We start from the raw sequence: 24,156 nt of genomic DNA on the forward strand, positions 1-24,156 counted from the left end.
CTTGCTATACCCCAATCCATAGTGCATAGTATAGAGGTAGAACGGTAATTGAATCATTTCCTTTTTCTTCTTCCATGGCCAACATTCCTGATTTGGTCTGGCAGAATATCTTTGATAGGTTGGCATCTAGAGATAGAACATGCTAAATTTACATCTCTGTATCTAAAGCACGTGTACACACACAGAACAAGCAAAGGTATGAGAGCACATTTTTCTTCTGAAGCTCACTAATCTTACACAGATATCATTAAACTCATATTCCATCTACCAAAGGGAAGTAACAAGAAACTAGACATTTTATGGGTGTTAGAATCCCAGAATGTGTTGGCAGAAGAGAAATGGATTTGGACTCATGTAATTCATTGGTCAGGAAAAGGAATTCAGATTCAGGTCCAAATTACAGTAAAATGGGAGGGACCTAAATATTCAGCACAAGTTTCCCTGTATAAAGTCTCCTTGAAGCTTTTCATATTATTCTACACATTTACTACTTACTCTATCGCTATCAGGAAGGAACAGACATGCTCTCAGATGGTTTCAAATATAAGAAGCATCTGAGCCAACCCAAAGGGTGGAGGGAACAAGGTAAATGGTCAGAGGAACTGCTCCAACAGGCAGCAAACACAACTTCCAGCCTTCCAAAAAGTCAAACGCCTTTTAATGACGTAAGCATTATAGTCCATTCTCTCCACCCTGTCTTACCAAGAATTAAGTCACTAGCATGGAATTAAGACCATGGATAGAATACTCTTATCAGATGAGTTTGCTCTGGAAGAAGCCACAGCTATTCTGTAGGGGTCGTAGGATGGTTAAAAAGGTGGCTGAAACAACAGCCAAAGAAGCCAAACCTTTTGGAAGAAAATCAGCATAAGACTCTGGGTTCTTGGCAGACTTAAGGGACCAGCAGGCAGTCCACTCCAGAATTAGTATCTTGGGCTTGAAATTAATTTCACTACAAAATTAGATCACATAGGACTTTTGAAAGTGTTAAGCAAAAAGTACCATTTAAATGCAATGAAACATGTTTTGAAAAACAGTATTAAAAAGTAAAAAATTAGGGGCGCCTGGGTGGCTCAGTCGTTAAGCGTCTGCCTTTGGCTCAGGTCATGATCCCAGGGTCCTGGGATCGAGCCCCGCGCATCGGGCTCCCTGCTCCGCGGGAGGCCTGCTTCTCCCTCTCCCACTCCCCCTGCTTGTGTTCCCTCTCTCGTGGTCTCTGTCTCTGTGTCAAATAAATAAATAAATAAATAAATAAATAAATAAAACAAAATAAATAAATAAATAAAAAAAAAGTCAAAACCTTACAAAAGAAAATTCACATAATCATTTGAACTATTCCTCAGCCCAATTTTTCTAGCCACGTAGTCATCATCCATCCCATTAACTCTTTTTTTTAATTTTTTTTTATTTTAAAGATTTTATTTATTTATTCATGAGAGACAGAGAGAGAGAGGCAGAGGGAGAAGCAGGCTCCCAAGGAGCAGGGAGCCCGATGTGGGACTCGATCCCAGGACCCTGAGATCATGACCTGAGCCGAAGGCAGACGTTTAACCATCTGAGCCACCCAGGCGCCCCCATCCCATTAACTCTTGTGCCATGTGGGGCATTAATGTGAAATGTAACTGCTCACATTCCTGGCTGAATGCTGCCTGGAGTGGAAGGTGATATAATAAATAGCTCACATGGAGCTAAAAATGGTAGATATAAACAAGAGGATGAAAACTAAGCAACTTGCAAGGTCACAACTTGGGCTACTTTTTTCTTTTAAAGTATGTGCTTTCAGATGAAAATAAAAATATCCTGCAGGTGTCAGTGGAGGACTACATATTTCCAGGAGCATTCATATAGTTAGGGCTCTGTGCACCTCAAAGCAACCAACTGGTAACCAACTTGAATCTGAATCTTGGCCACTTGCTATACCCCAATTCATTGTGCATAGTGTAGAGGTAGAATGGTAATTGAATCATTTCCTTTTTCTGGTAATAGTCAGCTATTAAAACCAAGACTTCAAATTAAAGCAAATTACCAAGTAGAGCTCATATTCAACTGAGGCTGGCTGACTTTAGCCTCTTCCCCGCCACTGCTCCCCCGCCTTCCTCCCACCCACAAAACTCTATCATCAGCTATTTCTGCTATGAAAAACACTTACTTGAAGTTGATCATATACGCTCATAATCATGGCTTTTTAAAAATTCATTTATGGGTTCTTCTTTCAATGAAAATGTGCTCATAAACAACAAATGGGAGTTACCTGTATTCCCTTCTTTAGTTGGCCCACAGGACAAGTAAGCTGAAACACTTATGATGGCTCATAAAATCTACACCTGATCTTAGCCAAAAGGTCAAGAAGCGATGATGGCTCATAAAATCTACAGAAAAGCTGGAAACTTTTAAGAGTAAAACAAAGGAGAAATGTTCCAGAAGAGAATGTTGTATCATAAGTAAATGCTAGTAGTCATCATGATGATGAATCCCCATTAGTATGTGTGTCATAACAGGAAGAACGCTGGAACAAGCCATTTTCTGATAAAGTCCTTTTAATGGAAAATGTAAAACCCCTTTCAACTTTAATGTACAAAGCCATATGTAACACTTGCACTTTTAACAAATAAAAGCAAGCCAATGTTTTAAAAAAATACATCATTAAATGTATATATGTATATATTTACATAGCATATTAAGTTTAATATTTAGCTTTAAAAGTTCACATAAATTTTACCAAAATGAGACAATTTTAAATAAATTACACCTTTTGAAAATGTTTAATTGTACAGTCAATAGCTTCAACAAAATATTGAAGTGTCCGTATTTAGTATCTACTTTATATACTTCATATTTTACAAATTTTACAATTATTTGGCAGTAATTTTCTGATTATGACATGAATGCTGTGCGATTCAGCAATTTCCCAAATGCAGGCAATAGCTGGTGTTTGTGTCCTATTCTCACAGTAACTGTCTCAATGTAGTGAAAAATATCAGTTATTTTATTAAACTGTACAAGGTCACATTTACACTTGATCAACAATATAGCATAGAATTTTGTGGGTTTTTTTTTCAAAAATAAATACATCATTTTAAATCTGGCATTTTCACAAACATCATATACACTATAATACAAAAACAGCTATAGGCGCTGCTTTTTAAATTCAGCTTGTTTTCGTAACTAACATTGAATCACAGGAGCTGTGACGTATGCTATACTGCTGCAGTATCAGTAACAAGTAATTACTACAAAAGAGAATTTCTTGGCACTGATGGTTTTATGAAGCTTAAGTCAATGTGCATACATATCATCGTTCTAGAGTAAGTAGTTCCAGTTCAATGGCCTCAAAACATCAAACTGGACCACACCTAATTTTCTTCCATATCCTCTACTTCATCTTCATGTATCTTCAAAGCTCTCACCATTTCCTTGACTGCATGATACAATATATTTTTAACCTGAAAGAGATGTTGGTATTTCTAATCACTTTAGCTGGAGATAAAGTAACAAATGAAAACTGCTATATTAAAAATTTTTTTTTCTTAATGAAACAAAGCCAAATTCAAGAAAAACAAATGTCATAGTTAAAAAATGTTAAAATGCAAGTTAGGATAAGGGCCACTAAAAATCATACAATTAAATGCATATTGTTAACCTGTGCTTGTTAATCAAATGTGACAAACTAGGTAGTGATTAACTAAGCTGTTCTGCAGGTATCCTATTTCTGAATAAAAAAAACATGCAGAGCAGGAGCTCGTCAGAAAGTTCATCTCTTACCTGGAGTTTATCATCATAATTGATTTCCTCCTTCAAAAGTCTCAGTTCCTGTGTCAAATGAAATGACTGTACAAGATGTTCTGGAGACACAAAGTCTTCAGTTACCTGAATACAGCTGTGAAAATTCTGTACCTATCCCCAAAACAAAAACAGTAAAATCTCAACTTTAGGAGGCAGGAATACCAGAGAACTTATTTTCTCCAAAACATCAAATGCATTTCAAAGCAGACACCTACTTTTATGAGAGTTACATCACTGAAAAGCTTTCATGTGGAGGGACTTTATAAATGGAATATTTTTATTTATTTATTTTTTTAAAGACTTTATTTATTTGACAGAGAGAGACACAGCGAGAGAGGGAACACAAGCAGGGAGAGTGGGAGAGGGAGAAGCAGGCCTCCCGCGGAGCAGGGTGCCCCATGTGGGGCTCGATCCCAGGACTCCGGAATCATGACCTGAGCCGAAGGCAGATGCTCGAAGACTGAGCCACCCAGGCGCCCCATATAAATGGAATATTTTTAAATGATGAAAAGAACAGAACTTTTCCAGGAATCCTTCAGAGAGGCTGATAATCAGATCCTAAATTATCAATTTAGTCAAGGTGACTTTTTGGTGTTACTTAAAAAAAAAAAGCTAACTGGAAAGTATCTGCTTTACTATTCAGTGCAAACAATCTGATGTTTGTTGCTGCTCCTTTGGCTTTCAGCATTTGGGTCATTTCACTGTTAACTTTTTTTTTAAGATTTATTTATTTATTTGAGAGAGAGAGAGAGGAGGGGAAGGGCAGAGGGACAGAGGGAGGAAGAGAATCTCAAGGAGATTCCCGGCTGAGCATGAAGCCCAACTCGGGGCTTGCTCCCTTGACCCTGAGATCATGACTTGAGCTGAAATCAAGAGTTGGATGCTTAAGCGACTGAGCCACCCAGGAGCCCCTCACTGTTAACTTTTACAACAGAAAGTAGATGAAAGCAAAAGAAATGAAATTTAGTTTGTGAGGACTGGGGATGAAAACTGTAGTTCCAGATAGATCTATTGCTCACAACAGTTTTAGAACTACCCTAGGATTTTATTTGTGCCTTTCTTTCAAATTAACCAACTAAAGTATACCTCCAGGCTCCAGTGGCATCAGTGCAACTGTTTTCAATAGTTGTCCCTCCTCAACTAAATGGTTGTCACAAGAAACCAGTCAACAGTCTTATCTATTATTTGTACACCATGTACAAATTGACTCAGTACTTCCCTATTTCTTGGAATTGTTTTCTATTAACGCTTAGTATAATGACACAGAAGGACCAAGCTGATCCAATGTGCATTATATGACATTCTAGGTTGTCTTCTAGTGATATGAAAGGGTATCATAAAATTCCTGGGAAAGGAGAAATAACTGAAAAGTAAGCATTTATGCTAATTCTAATTTTTAAAAAAGATTTTATTTATTTACTTGGGAGAAAGAGAGAGGGAGGGACAAGCAGAGGGAGAGGGACAAGCAGACTCCACCCTAGCGCGGAGCCAGACACACGACCCTGTGAACAGGACCTGAGCTGAAATCAAGAGTTGGACACCCAAACAACTGAGCCACCCAGGCGCCCCTACACTAATCCTAATTTTAAAAAGATGAAAGTAAGTTTAATTTGGAGGCATGAGAAGATAATAAGTGGGGAATAAAGAACGGTGAAAAAAATCTAACAACAGAGTGATGGATTCCAAAGGCACTGAAATTCCTCCTCTGGGCATAATGTCTACCTGAACAGCTGCTCAAGTCTGCAGAGTTCTTTAAGTCAAGCACTGTCCCTCTACTGGTAACTTGGTAGCATATATAAACATTCTCTTCCTTTAATCATTAGGTTGTTGGTTCCTCTGCAGGATGAACATAGTGATGCCTCACATTTTCAGCACTGCTACAGTGTCTCCCTGGATCTTCACTATGTGTCTCTAGAACAGATGCTCTATTTCACAGAGCAGGAAACCATGGATAAGAAGTTCAGTGCCTGTTCCAAGATAAATCAGCCAACAAATGGCAAGCCAACAGGAGCCCAGCTCCTGTAACATCTTGTCTAACAGATGCTTTATGGTCCTATATTAACTCAGTCACACCAGCATAGTCTCCAAATGTCCTGTCTTGTTATGTCTTTCACTTATGTGAACATGCCATGGGGATTAAGTCCTTCAAAAGTTCTGGCATGTACCTTTCTTTGAGCATGTCTAGTTCTACTGTTTTATAATTTGTCTCTTCATCGATATTCTAATTTTGTTCATATGTCATTTTCCTGATTTTCTTTACCAGTTTCCTTTAGCTCTTTGAGTACATTTAAGACAGTTGATATAAAGTCTATGTCTAGTAAGTCCAATGTCTCGGCTTCCTCAGGGACAGTTTCTGCTGATTATTTTCCCCTATGAATAGGCATACTTTATGGTTTCTATGTATGTCTTATAACTTTTTGCTGAAAACTGGATACCTGAACATTATAATGTGGTTACTGGAAATCAGATTCTCTCTCTGCCTCAGGGTAGCTGCTGACTGCTGGACAAGGCTGCAGTCATCCATTTCTTTTGTGACTTTTCCACACTATTCTTGCAAAGGCTGTGTTCCTTGCTGGGTGTGATCACTGAAGTCTCTGTTCTGTTATCTCAGTGGTCAGCCAGTGACCTGTAGATTTCCTTAAATGCCCCAAATCAGCTGCCCTTTTCTTCACTAAACAGTCCCCCAATTGATGTAAATTTGGATTAGATTCCAGAGTTCTAAAAAAGTTGATTCTGTCAGTTTTTGCCAGTTCATGGTTGCTTTAAAATCAGTTTTAGAACTGTGACTTTTATTAGTGCTTAAAAATGCTATTATGCTAATGACCTCAACTTGATAATATTTTGCTCAAAGGCTTATGGCTTACAGGTTAGTTTGAAGAGACAAGTTTCAGTCTTAAAAGCAGAACCCATTTGAACTTCCCATTCTACTAATCTTTTTCAGCTATCTTTGATTAATTTACATTTCACTTCCTTGACAGACTATCTTATTCATACTTGCCTATGGGATCAATTGTAATTATAAATAGGTAATATTAAGATAATGTAACTCTTTGTGTTCACAGTAGGAAGGTTATCATCTTGACACTGTGAAGAGAACTTAAGTTCTCTTAAGAGTGAAGGATTTTATTAAAGTCCTTTTAGCATTATGAATGCAGAAAATTCACAACTCAGCAATATTATGAACTATGAATGACCAAACATAATCAATTAAGATAAACAGTTAAGGACAAATTTATCCTAAAGATTTTGTGGCTTTAAAAAAAAAAAAAAATGTTGCTGTTTAAAATGAAGGCCACTGGAGCGCCTGGGTGGCTCGGTCAGTTAAGCATCTGCCTTCGGCTCAGGTCATGATCCCAGGGTCCTGGGATCTAGCCCTGTGTTGGGCTCCCTGCTCAGTGGGGAGCCTGCTTCTCCCTCTGCCCCTCTCCGTGCTCTCTCTCAAATAAGTAAAATCTTTAAAATGAATGAATGAATGAATGAGTGAATAAATAAATAAATAAATAAATAAAATGAAGGCCACTGAGAACATCAGGGTACTAGAGCTAAGACAAAGTAATTCCTGGAGGTCAGGGTCCACCTGCTCCATCCAGTGATAAACTGGGGTTTCACAGATTCACTCATGTTTGCCAACAGAAGAGTAAGCCTGCAATTGTTCTTAATACATGGAGGGTTGTGGCTATACTTTCCCTCAGGGTGGCTTCTCTAAGTGCTCACTGCTGACAAACCAAAGAATACAATGTATCATATCTGGCCAAAACCGTTTTTTGACAGGTGCCTTGGGTTTGCAAGAACTTTCTATTGGCAATGATTTTCGAAGTGTGGTCCTCAGAGAGTAACATAAGCATCACCTGGGGACTTCTTAGAAATGTCAAATTTCATGTCCCTCCTCAGACCCACTGAATCAGAAATTCTGGGGGTAGGGTCCAGCAATCTGTGTTTTATCAAATCTTCTAGGAAATCCTGATGTATGCTAACAACACGAGAAGCACTAACTTAGACTTTGCGTTTATTTTAAGGGCTACCTGTAGTCTACTGGAAGTGAAGTCATCAATGAAAAGTTTTCAGGACCTCTAAGGACTAAGTAAGTTGTAAATAATAATACATCTCAAATCCAAGTTAATATTGTGAACAGAGTTCTTATTTCCTTTTACTTCTCTCTCAAAACCACACTATCATCACTTCTGAGTCATGGACAACACCCTTTCAACAGAATACAAATAACCATGCTGTCATTATCACACCACATAAGGAAAAGAAGACAGAAATTTTTGTGCTTATAGCTGGCAAGTCTATGCCAAAATATGCAGCAGAGTGGTCTTGGAACACTCAGCAAGTTAGTAGCAGAGCTCAGAATAGAATTTGCCAATCTAGGTTATACATGCTATAGTTAAGTATGATATCTTTTATACTCTAGAAATCTATGATGAAATTTGCTCTCTAGAATCTAAGTGATATTTCTCTGTATCTCAAAAGAAAGCATGTTTTCCTATGTACTTACGTATATTGTCATAATTGGAAGTTAGATTCCAACCTAAGTAAACTTTCTGAAGTAGCCAGAAGACACATATAAGAAGAGGCCAAAATTTACATGTTTGTACAAAGAGCACAATATATATAAATCATGTAAAGTCATAACTTTGTTTTCATTTGTACTTGTGCAAAAATATGTTGTGTATGAGAACATATTTTCAGGCTGTCAGGACTTACAAATATTTAAGTGCATTATTCTAAACATAGGAGAGAGCAATGAAAAACACAGAAAACTCTGTCCTCGTGAACCTTATATTCCAGTGGGGATTAAAAGACAATAAACAAAGTAAATAAATTATGAATAATGTTAGAAGGTGATGATCAAGATGGAGAATAAAGCAGGAGGATGACAGGGAATTGGGGGACATAATTTGCACTTTAAAACTAAGGTGTTAAGGAAGACCTCACTGAGGAAGGTGACATTTGAGCAAACAAATCTTTAAAGAATGTGAAGAAGCAAGTCTTACAGATACCTGAAAAAAGAATTCCAGGCCAAAGGATTAGCAAGCACAATGGCCCTGGGGTGGAAACTTGCATGGTGTATGTGAAGACCATAGAGAGGGCAGGGTGGCCAGAGAGAAGTAAGGAGGAGGGAAGTAGGGAAGAAAGGCAGTGAAGGGGGCTGTGTGTATGCATAAACAGGAGACATGGACAGGATACAAACACCAATCATTTAGGGCCTTGTGAAGCTTTGAGCAGTGTTATGTGAACTAAACTTTTTAACAAGATCACTTTGCCTACTATTTTGAGAAAACATGGGTCTCTACCCACAAAAAAGCAACAGCAGAGAGACATTTCCATGGCATGGAATCTCTGTGGTAAACAGTGATTGCCTCTGAAGGAGGGCAACTGGGGACAAAGGTGAGAAAAAGACTGAATTTTTACTGTGAACCCTTTTGTACTACTCAGACTCTTAAAAATTGTATCACTGTATTACATTTCAAAATAAAAATCATTTGAAAATAGCCTAGAACAACTAAACTATCCATACCTGCCCCTCAAAAAGAAAAAGAAGAATTTTGGTCCATACTTTCCACAATGTACAGAAATTAACTAAAACTGGATTACAGATCTAAATTTAAGACTAACCACAATAAAGCTTCTAGAAGAAAATGTAAGAGAAAATGATTGCTATATTGGACTAGGCAGCAATTCTGGATATATAATGAAAGTATGATACATAAAAGAAAAAATTGATCACCTGAACTTCATCAGAATTAAAACACTTCTCTTTGGAAGACACCATTAAAAAAATGTAAGGACAAGTCACAGACCTGGAGAATATATTTGCAAAGCATATACCAGGTAAAGGGCTTATTTTTTTTTTTTAAACATTTTATTTATTTATTTGACAGAGAGAGACACAGCGAGAGGGGGGCACAAGCAGGGGGAGTGGGAGAGGGATAAGCAGGCTTCCCGGCAGAGCAGGGAGCCCGATGCGGGGCTCGATCCCAGGACCCTGGGATCATGACCTGAGCCGAAGGCAGACGCTTGACGACTGAGCCACCCAGGCACCCCTCAGATAAAGGGCTTATAAAGTAGAATAGTTAAGAACACTCAAAACTCAGTAAGAAAAAAGAAAATCCAACTGCAAAAAATGTATAAAATATTTGAACACACAGGTTTACCAAAATAGATATATAGATGATGGCAAATAAGCATATGAAAAGATGCTAGACATACTTAGTTATTAAGGAAAAGTAAATTAAATTAATACTACAATGTGATACCAATGCACACCTACTCAAATGTTTAAAAACAAAACTGACAGTAAGTAGAGGAAATGGAACTTACATACACAACTTCAGGGAATAGAAAATGGTACAATCACTTTGGAGAACTACCTGGCAGTTTCTGGTAAAGTTAATCATACATTTATTATATGACCAGGAAATCCCATCACTTGGTATTTATCAAACTGAAAAGAAAATCGATGTTCACAGAAAAACCTGTATGCAAATGTTTTTGGTGGCTTTACTTATTATTTGTCCCGAGCTAGAAAACACCCAAATGTTCTTTGATTGGTGAATGGATTAAAAAAAACTGTTATATTTATATAATGAACAACTACCCAGCAATAAAAAGGATCCAACCAGTGGTAAACACAACAACATGGATGAATCTCGAATGTACTGTATGTTGAACAAGAAAAGTCAGATTCAAAAGCTACATATTATATGACATTCTAATAAAGGCAGAACTATAGGAGGAAAATATAAGTAGTTGTAGGAATATCAGATGGGAGAAGTTGACTAAAAAAGGGCAGGAGGGAATTTTTAGGAGTGATACAAGTATATTGTATTTTGTTGTGGTGTTACCTAACTATATATTTGTCAAAACTTACAGAACTGCACATTAAAATTATACCTCAATTTAAAAAACTGCCCTGTCCAGTTTAACTTTAAGAAAATAGATACTGGGGTGCCTGGGTGGCTCAGTTGATTAAGCGACTGCCTTCGGCTCAGGTCATGATCCTGGAGTCCCGGGATCAAGTCCCACGTCGGGCTCCCTGCTCAGCAGGGAGACTGCTTCTCTGTCTGACCCTCCCCGCTCTCATGCTCTCTCTCTATCTCATTCTCTCTCTCAAATAAATAAATAAAATCTTTAAAAAAAAAAAGAAAGAAAATAGATACTGGATAAATATATAAGAATTTAAGGGAACCTGTTTTGTATTATCAAAGAATTCTTTCTATTTACAAAATAGTACAAAATGTACTATTCTCTTAAATAGGCTGCTCCATTGAGGGTATTTTACATTTTGATACAGATTAGCTCTTTTCTGATAAGAGACTAGAAGGCAAAAAAATGGCATGTGGGAACTTGAATCATAAATGATACAACATCTCTGAAATGATCAGGTAAGACCATGGGACAATAAAACAATTTAACATAAATAATGCATTAAACTTAATACATTTAATATATTTTTTCCTCCAGGAAGTTACTGTAGTGAAACAGGTATATTTATTATGATGTTTGTATTTTACTGTCATAAATACTATTTGATATCTAAGAATAGTAAATCTAACCCTGAGCTTGACATGTTAAAAACTAAGCAACCTGGGGCGCCTGGGTGGCTCAGATGGTTAAGCGTCTGCCTTCAGCTCAGGTCATGATCCCAGGGTCCTCGGATCGAGCCCCACATCAGGCTCCTGGCTCAGCAGGGAGTCTGCTTCTCCCTCTCCCTCTGCCTCTCCCACTGCTCATGCTCTCTCTCTCTATCTCTGTGTCTCAAATGAATAAATAAAATCTTAAAAAAAAAAAAATTAAGCAACTATTATCACTTAAGGAATATTTGTGCTATTATATGATGGTGTCACAATGCTGAACAGGCAGTAATTGCATATATAGTTATATAAAATGTGGAAAACATTCCTTGGTTAAAAAAAAAAAAAAGTACACATCAGATACATCTCAACTACCAGGTGGTAGAAAAGGTGGGGAACCAACTCTGAGGCAAACTAGCTTTTGGGGTTTTGGGGTTTCCTCTGCATACTCTGTTACTATGAGGGCTAAGCTGGTCTGTGGTAGCTCCAGTCTATTTATAGGAATCCACTGTATGCTTTTAATCTAATCCTCCATGCCCACTATCTATTCTATGCCTTTTTTCCAGGTGCCACATAGTCAAGCCACAGAAACAAAGATAATGTGTTTTCTTTTTTAGTTTTTAAATTTTGTGGATCAATAGCTATAAAAATTACATATCATCTTTCTTTGGACACACTACTGCTATGTTAGCAAACTAACAAGGCAGGAGTTACACTAAAACCCTGAATTATGGAATGGTCTAGCCAACACTTCATTCTGCTCAATTTAGTGCCTTAGAAAATGTGTGATCTCTTAAGTCTTAATACTTAAGTGTTAAGTCTCACTACTGAGAACTGAATATACAGTATCTCTCTTTTTCCTCCTTCAAAAGTCTTAAAAATGAGATTTTGATCCACTAAACTGGAAACAATATAAAAATGGAAATCTGGCTCCCGTTGAAACAAGTTCTCAAAGCATTTAATTATGTTAGATCTCTTCAAGCACTGGAAAGCTATTTTAGTGGTTTCTTAATGGAAGCAAACTGGGTGCAGGTCATTCTCTTATTTATCAGAACAACTTCTCTTTCAATATTGGTTCCTTCAGTAGCAGAGGTGTGAGAAACAAGTTTTTCTGTACCTGATGAAGTGCTCCTGCTGGTAAGACAATGGCGTCACCAAGGAACTGAATAAGAGTACAGGTTCTGACTCCGTACTCTTCAAGTAGTCTTTGGCGGAGCTTTTTATTCACATACCAACTTTGGTCACGTATTGGATCATGTTCTGGTAGAACTTCAAGGCCTTGTTCTTTTGAAATCTGCAATATGGATTAAAATTAAAATATACACTTCAATTTTAAGTAAGGGAAATGATAAATTCTCTTCAGTTAAATTCTAATTTTCTTTACAATAACCATTTTTTGTTCTTAGAATCTTATGGAACAATGCATGTGCTTAAGTTAAAGAAAATGATATTCTACAACAATTTGAAAAGCCAAAGGATATTAAAACAATGCTGCACATTGAGATGCTGTTAATAAAGTGACTCATACTCCCACCTTCTCACCCCTTCCATCCACCATGAAGTTTCCATCCATTTGGTTTCTTCTTTACAATCGTTTCAAAAGTATAGCACAGAGATTGGGAAAAGCTTAGTTTAGTAGCTTTTTTGTCAAAAGCCAAACTATCCATATGTATGGACTTAAACATTTCCTGATCTTGCTTTTTTTAAAATGTAAGGACAAAGATAAATACCTTTATATTGCTAACCCTCTAATCTTTGACAAATCAATTTCAAGGGACCCTTTAACCAGTGAAATAATCATTCTGCTTTAAAAAGCATAATTTATAATATTTTAAGTTAAAATACTAGTAGGTATTCTGAGATAAGATAGTAGGTACAGAGCTACAGCTCCTTCACTTCATACTGAACAGAGACAAACCTTAAGTCTACTCTGAAAGAAAATGAAGCATAATAAGAAAAGCAGCAATGATGGTCCCTTGCGAGAAATCCCTGTAATTGCAGATTTGACAAATATTTGAGTAAAGGATTGAACTAACCATTCTAAATTAATATGTCAGTTTCATTCAGTGTCAAACAACTAAATTAAAGGTACGATTACTCAAAATTTCAGTCTATTCAAATAAGTATAACAGACCAACTGATGTGGTTAAGAGCAGAATTACTGCCTATGTCAACAGCCAAAACTATTAATCAAATTAAAAAAAAGATCCTATCTTCTTTAGATGTTTCTATGACATATTAGTTTTTATATCCTGTAATTTTCACCAAGGGTAAAATCTGACTCATTAACAGATTAGTTCGTAACTATAAGGAGACATGGGAGCACTAGCAACTGAGAAGTTGCCATTCAAAAACCAGCTTTAAAAGGAGCAGGAGAAAGAAGCTTTTGACTTTCAGCAACAGTAAGAAGTCCCCTCCTTTTTTGAAGTAAAAATTACCTAATGATCTTATATTCCTGAATGCTAAATGAAGTTACATTAAAAATTACTAAGTCCTTGCTCAAGGTAGAGAGAGAAACTATTTGCAACCTAAATTTATACCTTTTGAAGAAATTCCCTTATTTTGTCAATGTCTTTCCCTGCATAAATATGCCACAGAGCACCAGGTATTTCACTTGAGTCCTTCAATCGTTTTCTTAAAATGTCATCCAAATCTTCTTCCTCAAATTTCTTGAGTATTCCTGAAACATAGGAGAATATTTTCAAATTCGTCATTAAAAACCACCAGAAAGCCAAGTATCCTAGAATTGATCTATCAGAGCAGTACAGTGCCTGACTAGATCAGGACTCTTAAAGAGGAAGTAAACCCAGTTAAACTGTTACAGAACACAAAACACTGACCATGCGTAACAAGGGACAGAGTAACAGTAACTTTCCCAGATCATTTGTTTTCTGCAAACCAGGGAACAAGAGATTAAAAATTCAAGGGTTTCTAAATCAAACTTCACCAACTTTCTTCCTGTCCCAAGGGGGTGGTCGTAATAATGATTTGTACTCATACAGCATTTCCTAACTTACAAAAAAATTTCATGACCACTAATAACTACTTAGTAAGGTAGGCAAGGATCATAACCTCTATTTTACGGGTCAGAGGGGGCAGACAGAGGGAGAAGGAGAGAGAGAGAATCCAAAGCAGGCAAGCACCAGCTCAGCATGAAGCCCGGCTCAGGGCTCGATCTCATGACCCTGAAATCATGACCTGAGTGGAAACCAAGAGTTGTACGCTTAACTGACTGTGCCACTCAGGTGCCCCAACTACAGTGAACATTTTAAAGAAATGTTCTTTTGAGAGTAAAAGAAAGTTATTGCTTGCTACAAAGAACACATCAGATGTTTCCTAATTTGTAACAGTAAATTCTTTTTTATGTTTAAAGTTGGTTGCAAGGATTTCTTTATTCAGACATTGTTTACAATGTATGCAAGGCACTATCCTAGAATGTTGGGGATTAGAGTGAAACAAAGACCCAGTCAAGACCTAGCAGAGTAAAAGAGAGTATTAATAAATGTAGGCAAATAAAAATACCACACAGTGTGGTAAATGCAATCATAGGAATACAAAAGGTATCCAAAGACTGGTTCAGTTCTCAAATCTTATGTGTTAACAAATTATAAATTGACAACCTCAGAATGATTCCTCAATTTTTTTTTCCTTTAAATTTTACTGCTTTTCAGGTGCCTGGCTGGCTCAGTTGGTTAAGCGTCTGTCTTCGGCTCAGGTCATGATCCCAGGGTCTTGGGATCGAGCCACGCATTGGGCTCCCTGCTCAGCGGGAAGCCTGCTTCTCCCTCTCCCACTCCCCTTGCTTGTGTTCCCTCTCTCCCTGTGTCTCTCTCTGTCAAATAAATAAATAAAATCTTTAAAAAATAATAAAGAATAATTAAAAAAAAAGAACAAATGCTATAGGGGTTGATTTGAACAAAGTGCAATGAGTCACAAAAGAGATAATTAACTCTGTGGCGTCACAGGCTTTGAAAAGATAAATAATCCAAACCACAAGTCACACATTTCTGTATTAGAACTGGGACTACAACCCAAGTGTGCCTGAGTCTCAAATCCTTGGGAGTGGGGGAGGCAAAGAGTTTATCAGTTATAATCAAGTGTCAATTTAGGAAGCTGAGAAACAGTATAAAAATGAGTTTCTCGTTTTGGGGGAATTTAGGTTGTGTTTTATGGAAGCTGTCAAATACACAGGAAAGTAGAGTGAATACTGTAGGAACCCCCATGTCCTCAGCACCTAGTCACTAAGCTCAAGATACATTCTTGGCTCCAGATACAGAGCTGGTGAGGTACGCGGTGGTTGGGTCATGCATAGAACTTCACATAAAGTACATGTAAACTAGAAAAGGTAAAGAAAAATTCCGAGTCGAGGAAAGCCTGGGATTCTGTGAAGTTAGTTACGAAGTAGGGGAGCAGAAGCCAAGGGCACTATGTGAAGAAGAGGCAGTCATTACCAGTGCTGTTTATTTCAGAGGGCAAGCAGTAATACAACCAGAAAGAAACCACTGAAACCACTTATCCAATCGTGAATGTTCGCGAGGGCCGCAGTAATAGTAATTTTAGTGAGGCAGCAGATTTAAGGCCAACTTGAAATGAGCTGAAATGTGAGTAAGAGTTGACAAAGAGCAAAGAATTTGTTATGAAGGCAGGAGCTATAGATGGTGGCAAGGAAATCTAGTTTTGAAGGTTTTCTTCTGAGAAAGAAGGAATAGTCTAGAGTGTACTTCTACTCTGAAGAAAATAACCAGCACAGAGGAAAAGTTAAAGACCTATTTACATAGAAGGGGATAGAAGATGGAACAAGGTTTCGGAAAGAAATCCAGAGGATGGAAATCTAAAACCTATACAATGGATAGAAAGGTTACATCTTAATGACTGAGCCACCCAGGTGCCCCAAAAGGTTACATCTACTTAGGAGAAAAGATCCCTTCTCTCTCTGATAGTAGAGGGGGGAAAAATGAAAAATGTTTGAGGCACAAACCAAATCTAATCAATCTCAGAACCCCAGGACCCACTTTCTATTCTCCAATAAAGTGTTATAAAGTAAGCTTAGCAGTTTGTTTTCACAAACAGAACAATTAAAGATAGAAAAGGAGCAAATAAAAATACTCATTTTTAAAATTAAAATTTCTAGGGGCGCCTGGGTGGCTCAGTCGTTAAGCATCTGCCTTCTGCTCAGGTCATGATCCCAGGGTCCTGGGTTCGAGCCCGGCATCGGGCTCCCTGCTCCGCGGGAAGCCTGCTTCTCCCTCTCCCACTCTCCCTGCTTGTGTTCCCTCTTACTCGGTCTCCCTCTCTCTGTCAAATAAATAAATAAAATCTTAAAAAAAAAAAAAAAATTCTATTATATTGAAAAAAGACAGGTAAATCAAGCACTCTTAAAGTAATAAAGATTAGAATATCCCTATATCCACTGCAATTCTTTCTGCAATCTTTGCTGTTTACTCAGAGGCTGACATTCCAGATAAGTCCTAGTGTGGTTATTCAATTTCATCCCCCAAACCACTATTCAAGTTTCTTTACCTGCTTTTGAGAGAATGCCATTTCCTTTTGCTATGCCAACATAGACTAGAATATTTACAACATCAGAAACTTCAACATGGAGATTTGTTGTTCCTATGTCATGATCTTTAGCAGCAGCTACACCTGTGTATAAAATAGAATTTTATTTGACTGAATACATATCCTAGATAGTCCCCCTAAAATCAGCTCTATGAGGAAAATTTGTTAATTGTAATTTGAGCTTTAGTTTCCTTGTTCCAAAGCCTGCTCCCCAAGAAATTTCCATAAAAAATAAAATTACTAGAAAATGTAAATATTTTACAAGGAATTAGCAAGTACTTAACTATATTGGCTATTAATATCTAATATACTATCTGATAGAAAAAAAAGATTTCAGTGGATTACTAAAAAATGGATTTAGTAGAGCCTAAAAATCACTAGACAATTTATCTTTGGACAGCAGTTAAAATTTCATATAATTCCAAGTTCACGGAAATGCAAATATATACCTACCATAGGCACTGCACAACCTGGGTCCTAGATCAGGGCGTACAAAAAATCCTGGCAAATGAGAGGCCAAATTGAATTTTCCTTCTGGATTACAATATTCTGGCAATGGTAGGCTTTTCAAAAGATCTTCGTATCTGAAGAATAACAACATTGACTTCTTTTGAATACAGATTAACATTCTTAGGTGCTTTCATATACAAAATTTTCAGGTTGTTCAAAACATAATACAACCTTTCCTTAAGGATTCTGACAAGTAACACTTTCCTTGACTTCATTCAGTTTAAATGAATGCCTAACACCAGGACAAGCAACAGAACAGAACAGAACAGAAGTGACACTGACTAAAACTACAATTCTGTTTCTCTAATCATAGCAGATTAAAAGCATAAAGAGAAGGGAGGTCCTAAACAGGACCCCACATCCTTTGATATTAGCATTCTTTCCTTTACTTCCCTAACATAAAGACTTTATCCTACTGAGAATACAGAGACTGGGTTTTGTTCTTAATTTATTTTTAATTGGCAAGGAAAATGCCTGAAGGTTAAATATGTAGTTCCTTATCCTACTTCTGGGGATAATCTCAGCTCAAATTAAAAAACCCAAGCATTAAAATAACACGTTTTAAAAATATATACCTTGCTGGCATCATAGTCTTGAAGTCTTCTCCTGAAGGGCAATCTTTCAATTTTAAAACAACTGTTTCTCCACTTTTCGTTTTTTGTCGTTCTATAAAGAATGCAGTTCATTAGTAAAAGGTATTTTTTGCCTTTTAATTTTTAGTAATGTTTGGAGAAGAAGGAAGAAATGTAAAACGAATGATGATTATTGTATAGAAAGTATTTAATGAATGCTTGCTTATTGAGTTTAATTTCTTATGTACTTACATAGTACTAGGACTTTTATTCCTTATGTATTTAGGTATTTGTAATACTGCAAAAATATTCTTTAAAAATCTGTTTACAATTGTTATTGAAACTAGTCTTAACATTTTTATTTTTAATTTTCTAAGTGTTTTACATAACATATAATTCTCAGAGGTTTATGGGGTTGCTAAAAATATTCCCTATATGATATAAGGAAACATAGTTTAAATAACTTATTTATGGTCAAAGGAAACTAGGGGTGGAACAAAGGAATAAGACCCTTGTTTCCAAGTATTTGTCTCTTCTTTATTAGCTAAAGTAATATAGAAGTTTCAAAGATTAAAAATCTGTTAAGTCATATTTGCAATTTATAATTTTGGGGGGATATATTTCAGAAAACAGTAAAACAAACAAAAAACAACATACTTGAAACTTCTTCAAAACCATCCCAGAATTCCTTAACATTGGCATTTGAAATAATGCTGTCTTTGCAGTTCAGGAGATCAGCTTGGTGGTCTCCAAAATCAAGACTAATTGACTCCGCCTTCCACAAGCTAATGTTCATTTTCTTATGCACACCAGAAACCACTGCAGGCTTATAAATAAATAAATAGACAGATTGATAAGTTAAAAGGTATATGGACAAGCACACGAATTTTCCAAAATTCGATTTTATACACATATACAACAAACAGATAACATGTTAAGTTTTAGGACTAATGACAAATTGTGAAAATAAAAGGGACTACTGAAAATAGTCCCTGACCTGAAAAGATGGACATAATATACTGTCAAAGACAGTAAGAGAGAATGCCATGTAGAACAGATAGCCATTTTTTAAAATTAAAGTTAACATGTAGTACATTTTCAGGAAAGAAATCTTAAAGGACTAGATTAAAAATTTCAGTTCTAGGTAGTATAAATATGGATTTTTGGCTGCTTTATTTATAGACTAATTTTTGAAGCTAGAACATAACCTACTTACGTATCTATTATGTGTGATAGCTATAATAAGATTTTAACGGAACACATATAGTCCTTGAGATTAAAACATAATTTGTATCATTTAAAACACATACACATGTTCTTTACCTCCATAAGGATCATGATAAATAAAAATATTAAACCACCAGGCAAAATATTAAATTTCGAGCTTAATGGCTGACTCCCTGAAAGTAAATCTCTCCTTTGAAATCATATGAATTTGAATTCCCTCAAGGCTATCTAACCCAAAACTAACAATTGAAGATTTAAAGCTTCTAGAACTCCAATGCTGATGTAAAAAAAACCTCTACAACAATCTGATATACTATCCCCAAGGTTTTGGGTTTTTTAAATTCCTTTATTATAAAAGAAGCAAATGTCTGGGATATAGAGAACAAAGAAAGTTGTGACTCTCTTGTAAAATACACTATTTATTAAGTCATCTTAAACTTCATTAAGATAATTACATTTCAGGAACCACAGAGCAGAATAACCTCTAGCTAGGGTTCTTATCACAAAAGATATCTCAAAAGAAAAGAAAAACAACAAAAATCATCTTAAATCTGGTTAACTACTTACTTGGGGGACCACATTAAACTTCCCTTCAACAGGCTAATAATATATCCAACTATAAAAAATAGGTTCAGCTGTTAATTAACTATTGTTGGCAATTCGGATATTAATTCCCAGCCCATACTGTGGCTAACCAATAATACTCCTATCCAGCCCTATGCCACGCTTTCTAATGGTAGTCATATTGTCAAAACAATGAGGGGCAAATTAGCTAGTATATTAGAATATTCTCAAGCAGGGCGCCTGGGTGGCTCAGTTGGTTGAGCGACTGCCTTCGGCTCAGGTCATGATCCTGGAGTCCCGGGGATCGAGTCCCACATCGGGCTCCCTGCTCGGCAGGGAGTCTGCTTCTCCCTCTCCCACGCCCCCTTTGTGTTCCCTCTCTCGCTGTCTTTCTCTGTCAAATAAATAAATAAAATCTTTAAAAAAAAAAAAAAAAGAATATTCTCAAGCAGAATTCTTAGGCTACCATCATCATCATCTTCGCAAAATACTGGAAACCTTCCTATTTTGATTCCTTGCCTACAGCCTTATTTTCCTCTAATTCAACTCCAATCTGCTTTGCTGTCAGTTATTTTAATATGTCAATCTGATTACTTTGACTCATCAATTAAAACTATCATCTACAGGATAAAATTCAAACTCCTTAGTGTAATAATCAAAGGCCCTTCATAATCATAACCCTAACTACCATTTCTCACCATTCTCCCACAGAACTCTTTTATCTATGTTCCAAACAAAACTACTTAACAGTACCCCAAGCACCCGATGCTCTTGTTTATTTCCAACCTCTTGTTCACATCTAGAAAAATTTCACTTAACCCCTGAGGCATCAATTCAGACTAGCATTTCTGAATTAGTACTCTAGCCTAGTCATTCCCTTTTTTGGGTTTTTACAGCACTTTAACAAAGTTCTTAGAATATTTAACATACTTATTAAAATATTTACTTGACAGCTCAAGCACATACCAAATCAAGTGGTCTAAATTATGACCCGCCAATGGCATCAGGGCTTCAAGGGGAGCCAAAGAGAAAACAAAGGAAAAAACAACAACAACAAAAAGGAAATAAAAAGCTAAATATTGTGTATGTGTGATACATGGGTATGAATTTTTTCTGGGGAGAAAGGAATGAAGTTTTCTTCACATCGTGAAAAGGATTAGTGACCTAAAAGATTAATAAGAACCACTAGCACTAAAGTTTACTCATCTTACTTATTTTTATATCTTTAATGGCCAGCACAAAGACTAGATTTTATTAGGAGCTCAATAACTATCTGTTCAATGAAGAAAGTAAAATAAAATTGCAAACGATGTATTCCAGAAAGCAAGAAAAAAACAACATAATACTAAATCATGCAAATTCTTAATTTTGTTCACAATTTCTGCATTAATGTAATAAACTGCCCTCTGAAATGTGTCTCAAACATTCTATGAAAACTCTGGTCAAAGAGAGTATCATTTTCATCACTGAACAGAATGAAATAATGTCATTCAAGATCTGATGAACTAATGTATAAAAAAATGTTCTATGGATGAACATTAAAGGCAAAAAAACATCTACATAACTTTTGGTTAGTCTGAGGCAAATGCTTCTGTAGATATGAATCTGTTAACTGTACTAAGATGCAAATGTAAAAAAAGGAAGTACCAAATTTTATAAATATATGGCTTTATTAAGTCTGTTGACTGATAGCTAAAAAATATAACATCAATCAGTGCTTCCCCTTTAATTCATATAAATCTGACCAAAAAATAAGAATTCAGAAACAGTAATTCTGTTAACCTTTTTGTTTTTGATCTCTTACTTCCAAATGTGTTAAGTACTATCTTTCCCCTTTCTTCCTATCCAACCAGTTTCAGTTTCACTAATTAGCTTAAAATACTCACTTGTCCATGTTTCCAACACTCTTTGAAAAGCTTCCAATTATTAATATTTTTATAATCCTTAAGCCACAGAATATGCTGCTCACAGATCCAAGAATGTGGTATATCACTGTACAATTTATTGTTTTCCTCCATGGGTGATTTTTTGCTCTCTTTGGGTTCTTCTTTCAGCTCTGGTTTTACGTTTATTTTAGAGGCTTTAGTTGGTGGAATTTTGTTTTCAACAACTGAAGCAATTATGTCATCAAGAATGTTTGGCATAGTCCTTCCACTTTTACCACTCTATTAGGGAAAAAGTTATATATTAAGAGGAAATGTATACATCTTTAAACTTTCACTCTGGTTTACTCCTAACATAGCAAACAACCAACACAAACATTTTATGTGCCTTCAAGAATATGTAATCATGTCAGTGAATATGCATCTATAGTCCCTACGCTGTTCCTAACAGATATGAACCAGAGTTTGGTGGTCTTCTATGTGAGAAACTACCAGGTCCCCAGAAACTGTAAGTGTGGCCCTTTGTATTATTTTAGGACTAGCGCAGAGGAGATAGATGGGTGGAATCTCCCATATACTTTTAAAGATCACTAAAAATTTGTGCCTACCTATACAATTATTGTTTTTTCATTTTCTTCTGGTGCATAATTAAAACAAAAACTGATTACTAAATATTTTTAGTAACAAAACATTAACCATGTGATTTATTTCCCCTACAAGATATGTTGTTTTCAAATTCTGAAGGAGACTCTTAGGGTTCTTCTGGCATTAAATGCCCCCCCCCCCCAACCTTTTTCACCTCGGGGGAAAAACCCAAATCTCCAGCTTTTAAGCTATGAGATTTATACTGCAATTGGGAGCATGCCTAGTAATAAGTGTCTTTTATTTCATTTGCATCTATTTCTTGTGTGGTTCACAGCCAAATCCAAATTTAAGGTCCATATGAAAACCAAAAATCTGGCATCTTACTCACTGGGGTTCCCATCGAATACACTGGGGCAAAGGCAATGCCAGCGTCTGTAGAACCCACACGGAGCTTGCCAGCAGTTGTGGTCAGCAAATCTCGTAAAGTTGAGCCCTGTTCATTATTCTGGGACACAGGAGGTGATGTTCTGCTATTTGGAGAATCAGGGTTGTCTTGTTCTCTTTCTTCTTTAATTTGCTTTTCAAGGGCAAATTCTTTGTTTTCTGAAATATAACATTTACAAAATTCAAATAAAATTAAGCATGCTGCTAAAGTACAGAAAAAACTGGGACCCTACATTTGATAGTGAGAGGTAAAAAGTGTAGCACTAGTGATTTATTCACCTGAACACACCCAGAGGATGGGTTAGATCCTTCAAAATGGAGTCAAACAGTTTGAATATGAAAAGGCCTTCCTCAATATCTTACACATGTAGCTGAGTTTGCACCTGTCACAAATGAAAAATGCTACAGCTAAGACAGGGAGAAAGTATAGTTTAAATTACAAATCTACTGCCCTGGTGGCTTTAATGATATGCTCATCCACAAATGATTCTCTAACTGATTTTGATACAATCATGGGAAGGTGAGTTCCTAACAACAGAAAACAAATGTTTTCCTGAATCTAAACCATTCATAATGCAAGCAAAGGACAAATGTAAATTGTAATAAGTGAATATTACATATTAATGTAGATTGTCAGTTATATTATGGTCCTCTATTATACACTTAATTATATTCACCTTTTTTTTCCTCTCTGGACTTCTGTTCTGCAAGATCTGCTAACCAGTGCAGTGGTGACTGGGATTCTGGAGGAGTTAACTTGCTGTCTGTGCTTACGTCACTCCCTGGGCTGCTGTTGCCATTACTCTCAGACTTCTGAGGGTTATTTTGCTGCTGAGACTCAGGCATGCACAGAGAAATTTTATTACTGTGATTAAGAACATTCTGTAAAACCTGTAAGGGTAGAACAATTAAACTTTTAAAATACTGCTTTTTCAATTATTCAGAGTTAAAAGTAGTAGTTATATTTATACAGTAACAAAGAAAACATAAGTTTACAAAACACAAGTCCTAAATTGGATTTCAAATATCAAAGCTGATTAATTTAACCATGCGTTTCATTTGAATAATTAGAAAGTTGTACTCACTTGAGATACACCATTCATTGCAGGAAAATTTCCAACTTGTATATTCTGTTTGTTAGTGCAATGACAATGGGATTTAATACCATATTTTTCTCTAAGAGCATGCATCGCATCTAGAAGATCTGTCAAAACTACAAAAAATAATAGTGGTTAATAAAAGGATTGCCCCTAGTTGTTAAGATCATAAAATTTTTCCTGTTTATCTTGTGCAGGTTTTCTTGTGTTCTTTCACTTTTCTTCCCGTTTTTTTTTCCATCTCTTCTATCTATTTCAGGTTTGATCATTCAGCCAAGTTCATGTTCTCTATTTTCTCTCTTACCTCTACTATTAAAAATTCAGTATGCTCAAAAAGGGGAGAATATCATAAATC

At 36.3% G+C, this 24,156-nt stretch overlaps 1 protein-coding gene across 6 annotated transcripts in view; it reads right to left on the minus strand.

The window, feature by feature from the left end:
• Nucleotides 1–2,519: 2,519 nt before the first annotated feature.
• LOC118019659 (probable JmjC domain-containing histone demethylation protein 2C) overlaps nucleotides 2,520–24,156 on the minus strand; it is a 341,719-nt gene continuing 320,082 nt past the window's right edge. For all 6 annotated transcript variants that reach the window (XM_035019066.1, XM_035019042.1, XM_035019051.1 and 3 more), the window contains 12 exons: nucleotides 23,790–23,917; nucleotides 23,382–23,595; nucleotides 22,649–22,863; nucleotides 21,679–21,957; nucleotides 18,659–18,827; nucleotides 18,005–18,095; nucleotides 17,373–17,503; nucleotides 16,881–17,003; nucleotides 13,901–14,040; nucleotides 12,478–12,654; nucleotides 3,763–3,894; nucleotides 2,520–3,443 (listed from right to left, as the gene is read on the minus strand). In XM_035019066.1, coding sequence (XP_034874957.1) covers nucleotides 3,354–3,443; nucleotides 3,763–3,894; nucleotides 12,478–12,654; nucleotides 13,901–14,040; nucleotides 16,881–17,003; nucleotides 17,373–17,503; nucleotides 18,005–18,095; nucleotides 18,659–18,827; nucleotides 21,679–21,957; nucleotides 22,649–22,863; nucleotides 23,382–23,595; nucleotides 23,790–23,917 — 1,889 coding nt within the window. In that variant the 3' untranslated portion in view covers nucleotides 2,520–3,353. The remainder of the gene's footprint in view (nucleotides 3,444–3,762; nucleotides 3,895–12,477; nucleotides 12,655–13,900; nucleotides 14,041–16,880; nucleotides 17,004–17,372; nucleotides 17,504–18,004; nucleotides 18,096–18,658; nucleotides 18,828–21,678; nucleotides 21,958–22,648; nucleotides 22,864–23,381; nucleotides 23,596–23,789; nucleotides 23,918–24,156) is intronic.

Source organism: Mirounga leonina, unplaced genomic scaffold (genome assembly GCF_011800145.1).
Source record: "Mirounga leonina isolate KUSES-001 unplaced genomic scaffold, KU_Mleo_1.0 Mir_108, whole genome shotgun sequence".
In the NCBI taxonomy this organism is placed as follows: Eukaryota; Metazoa; Chordata; class Mammalia; order Carnivora; family Phocidae; genus Mirounga; species Mirounga leonina.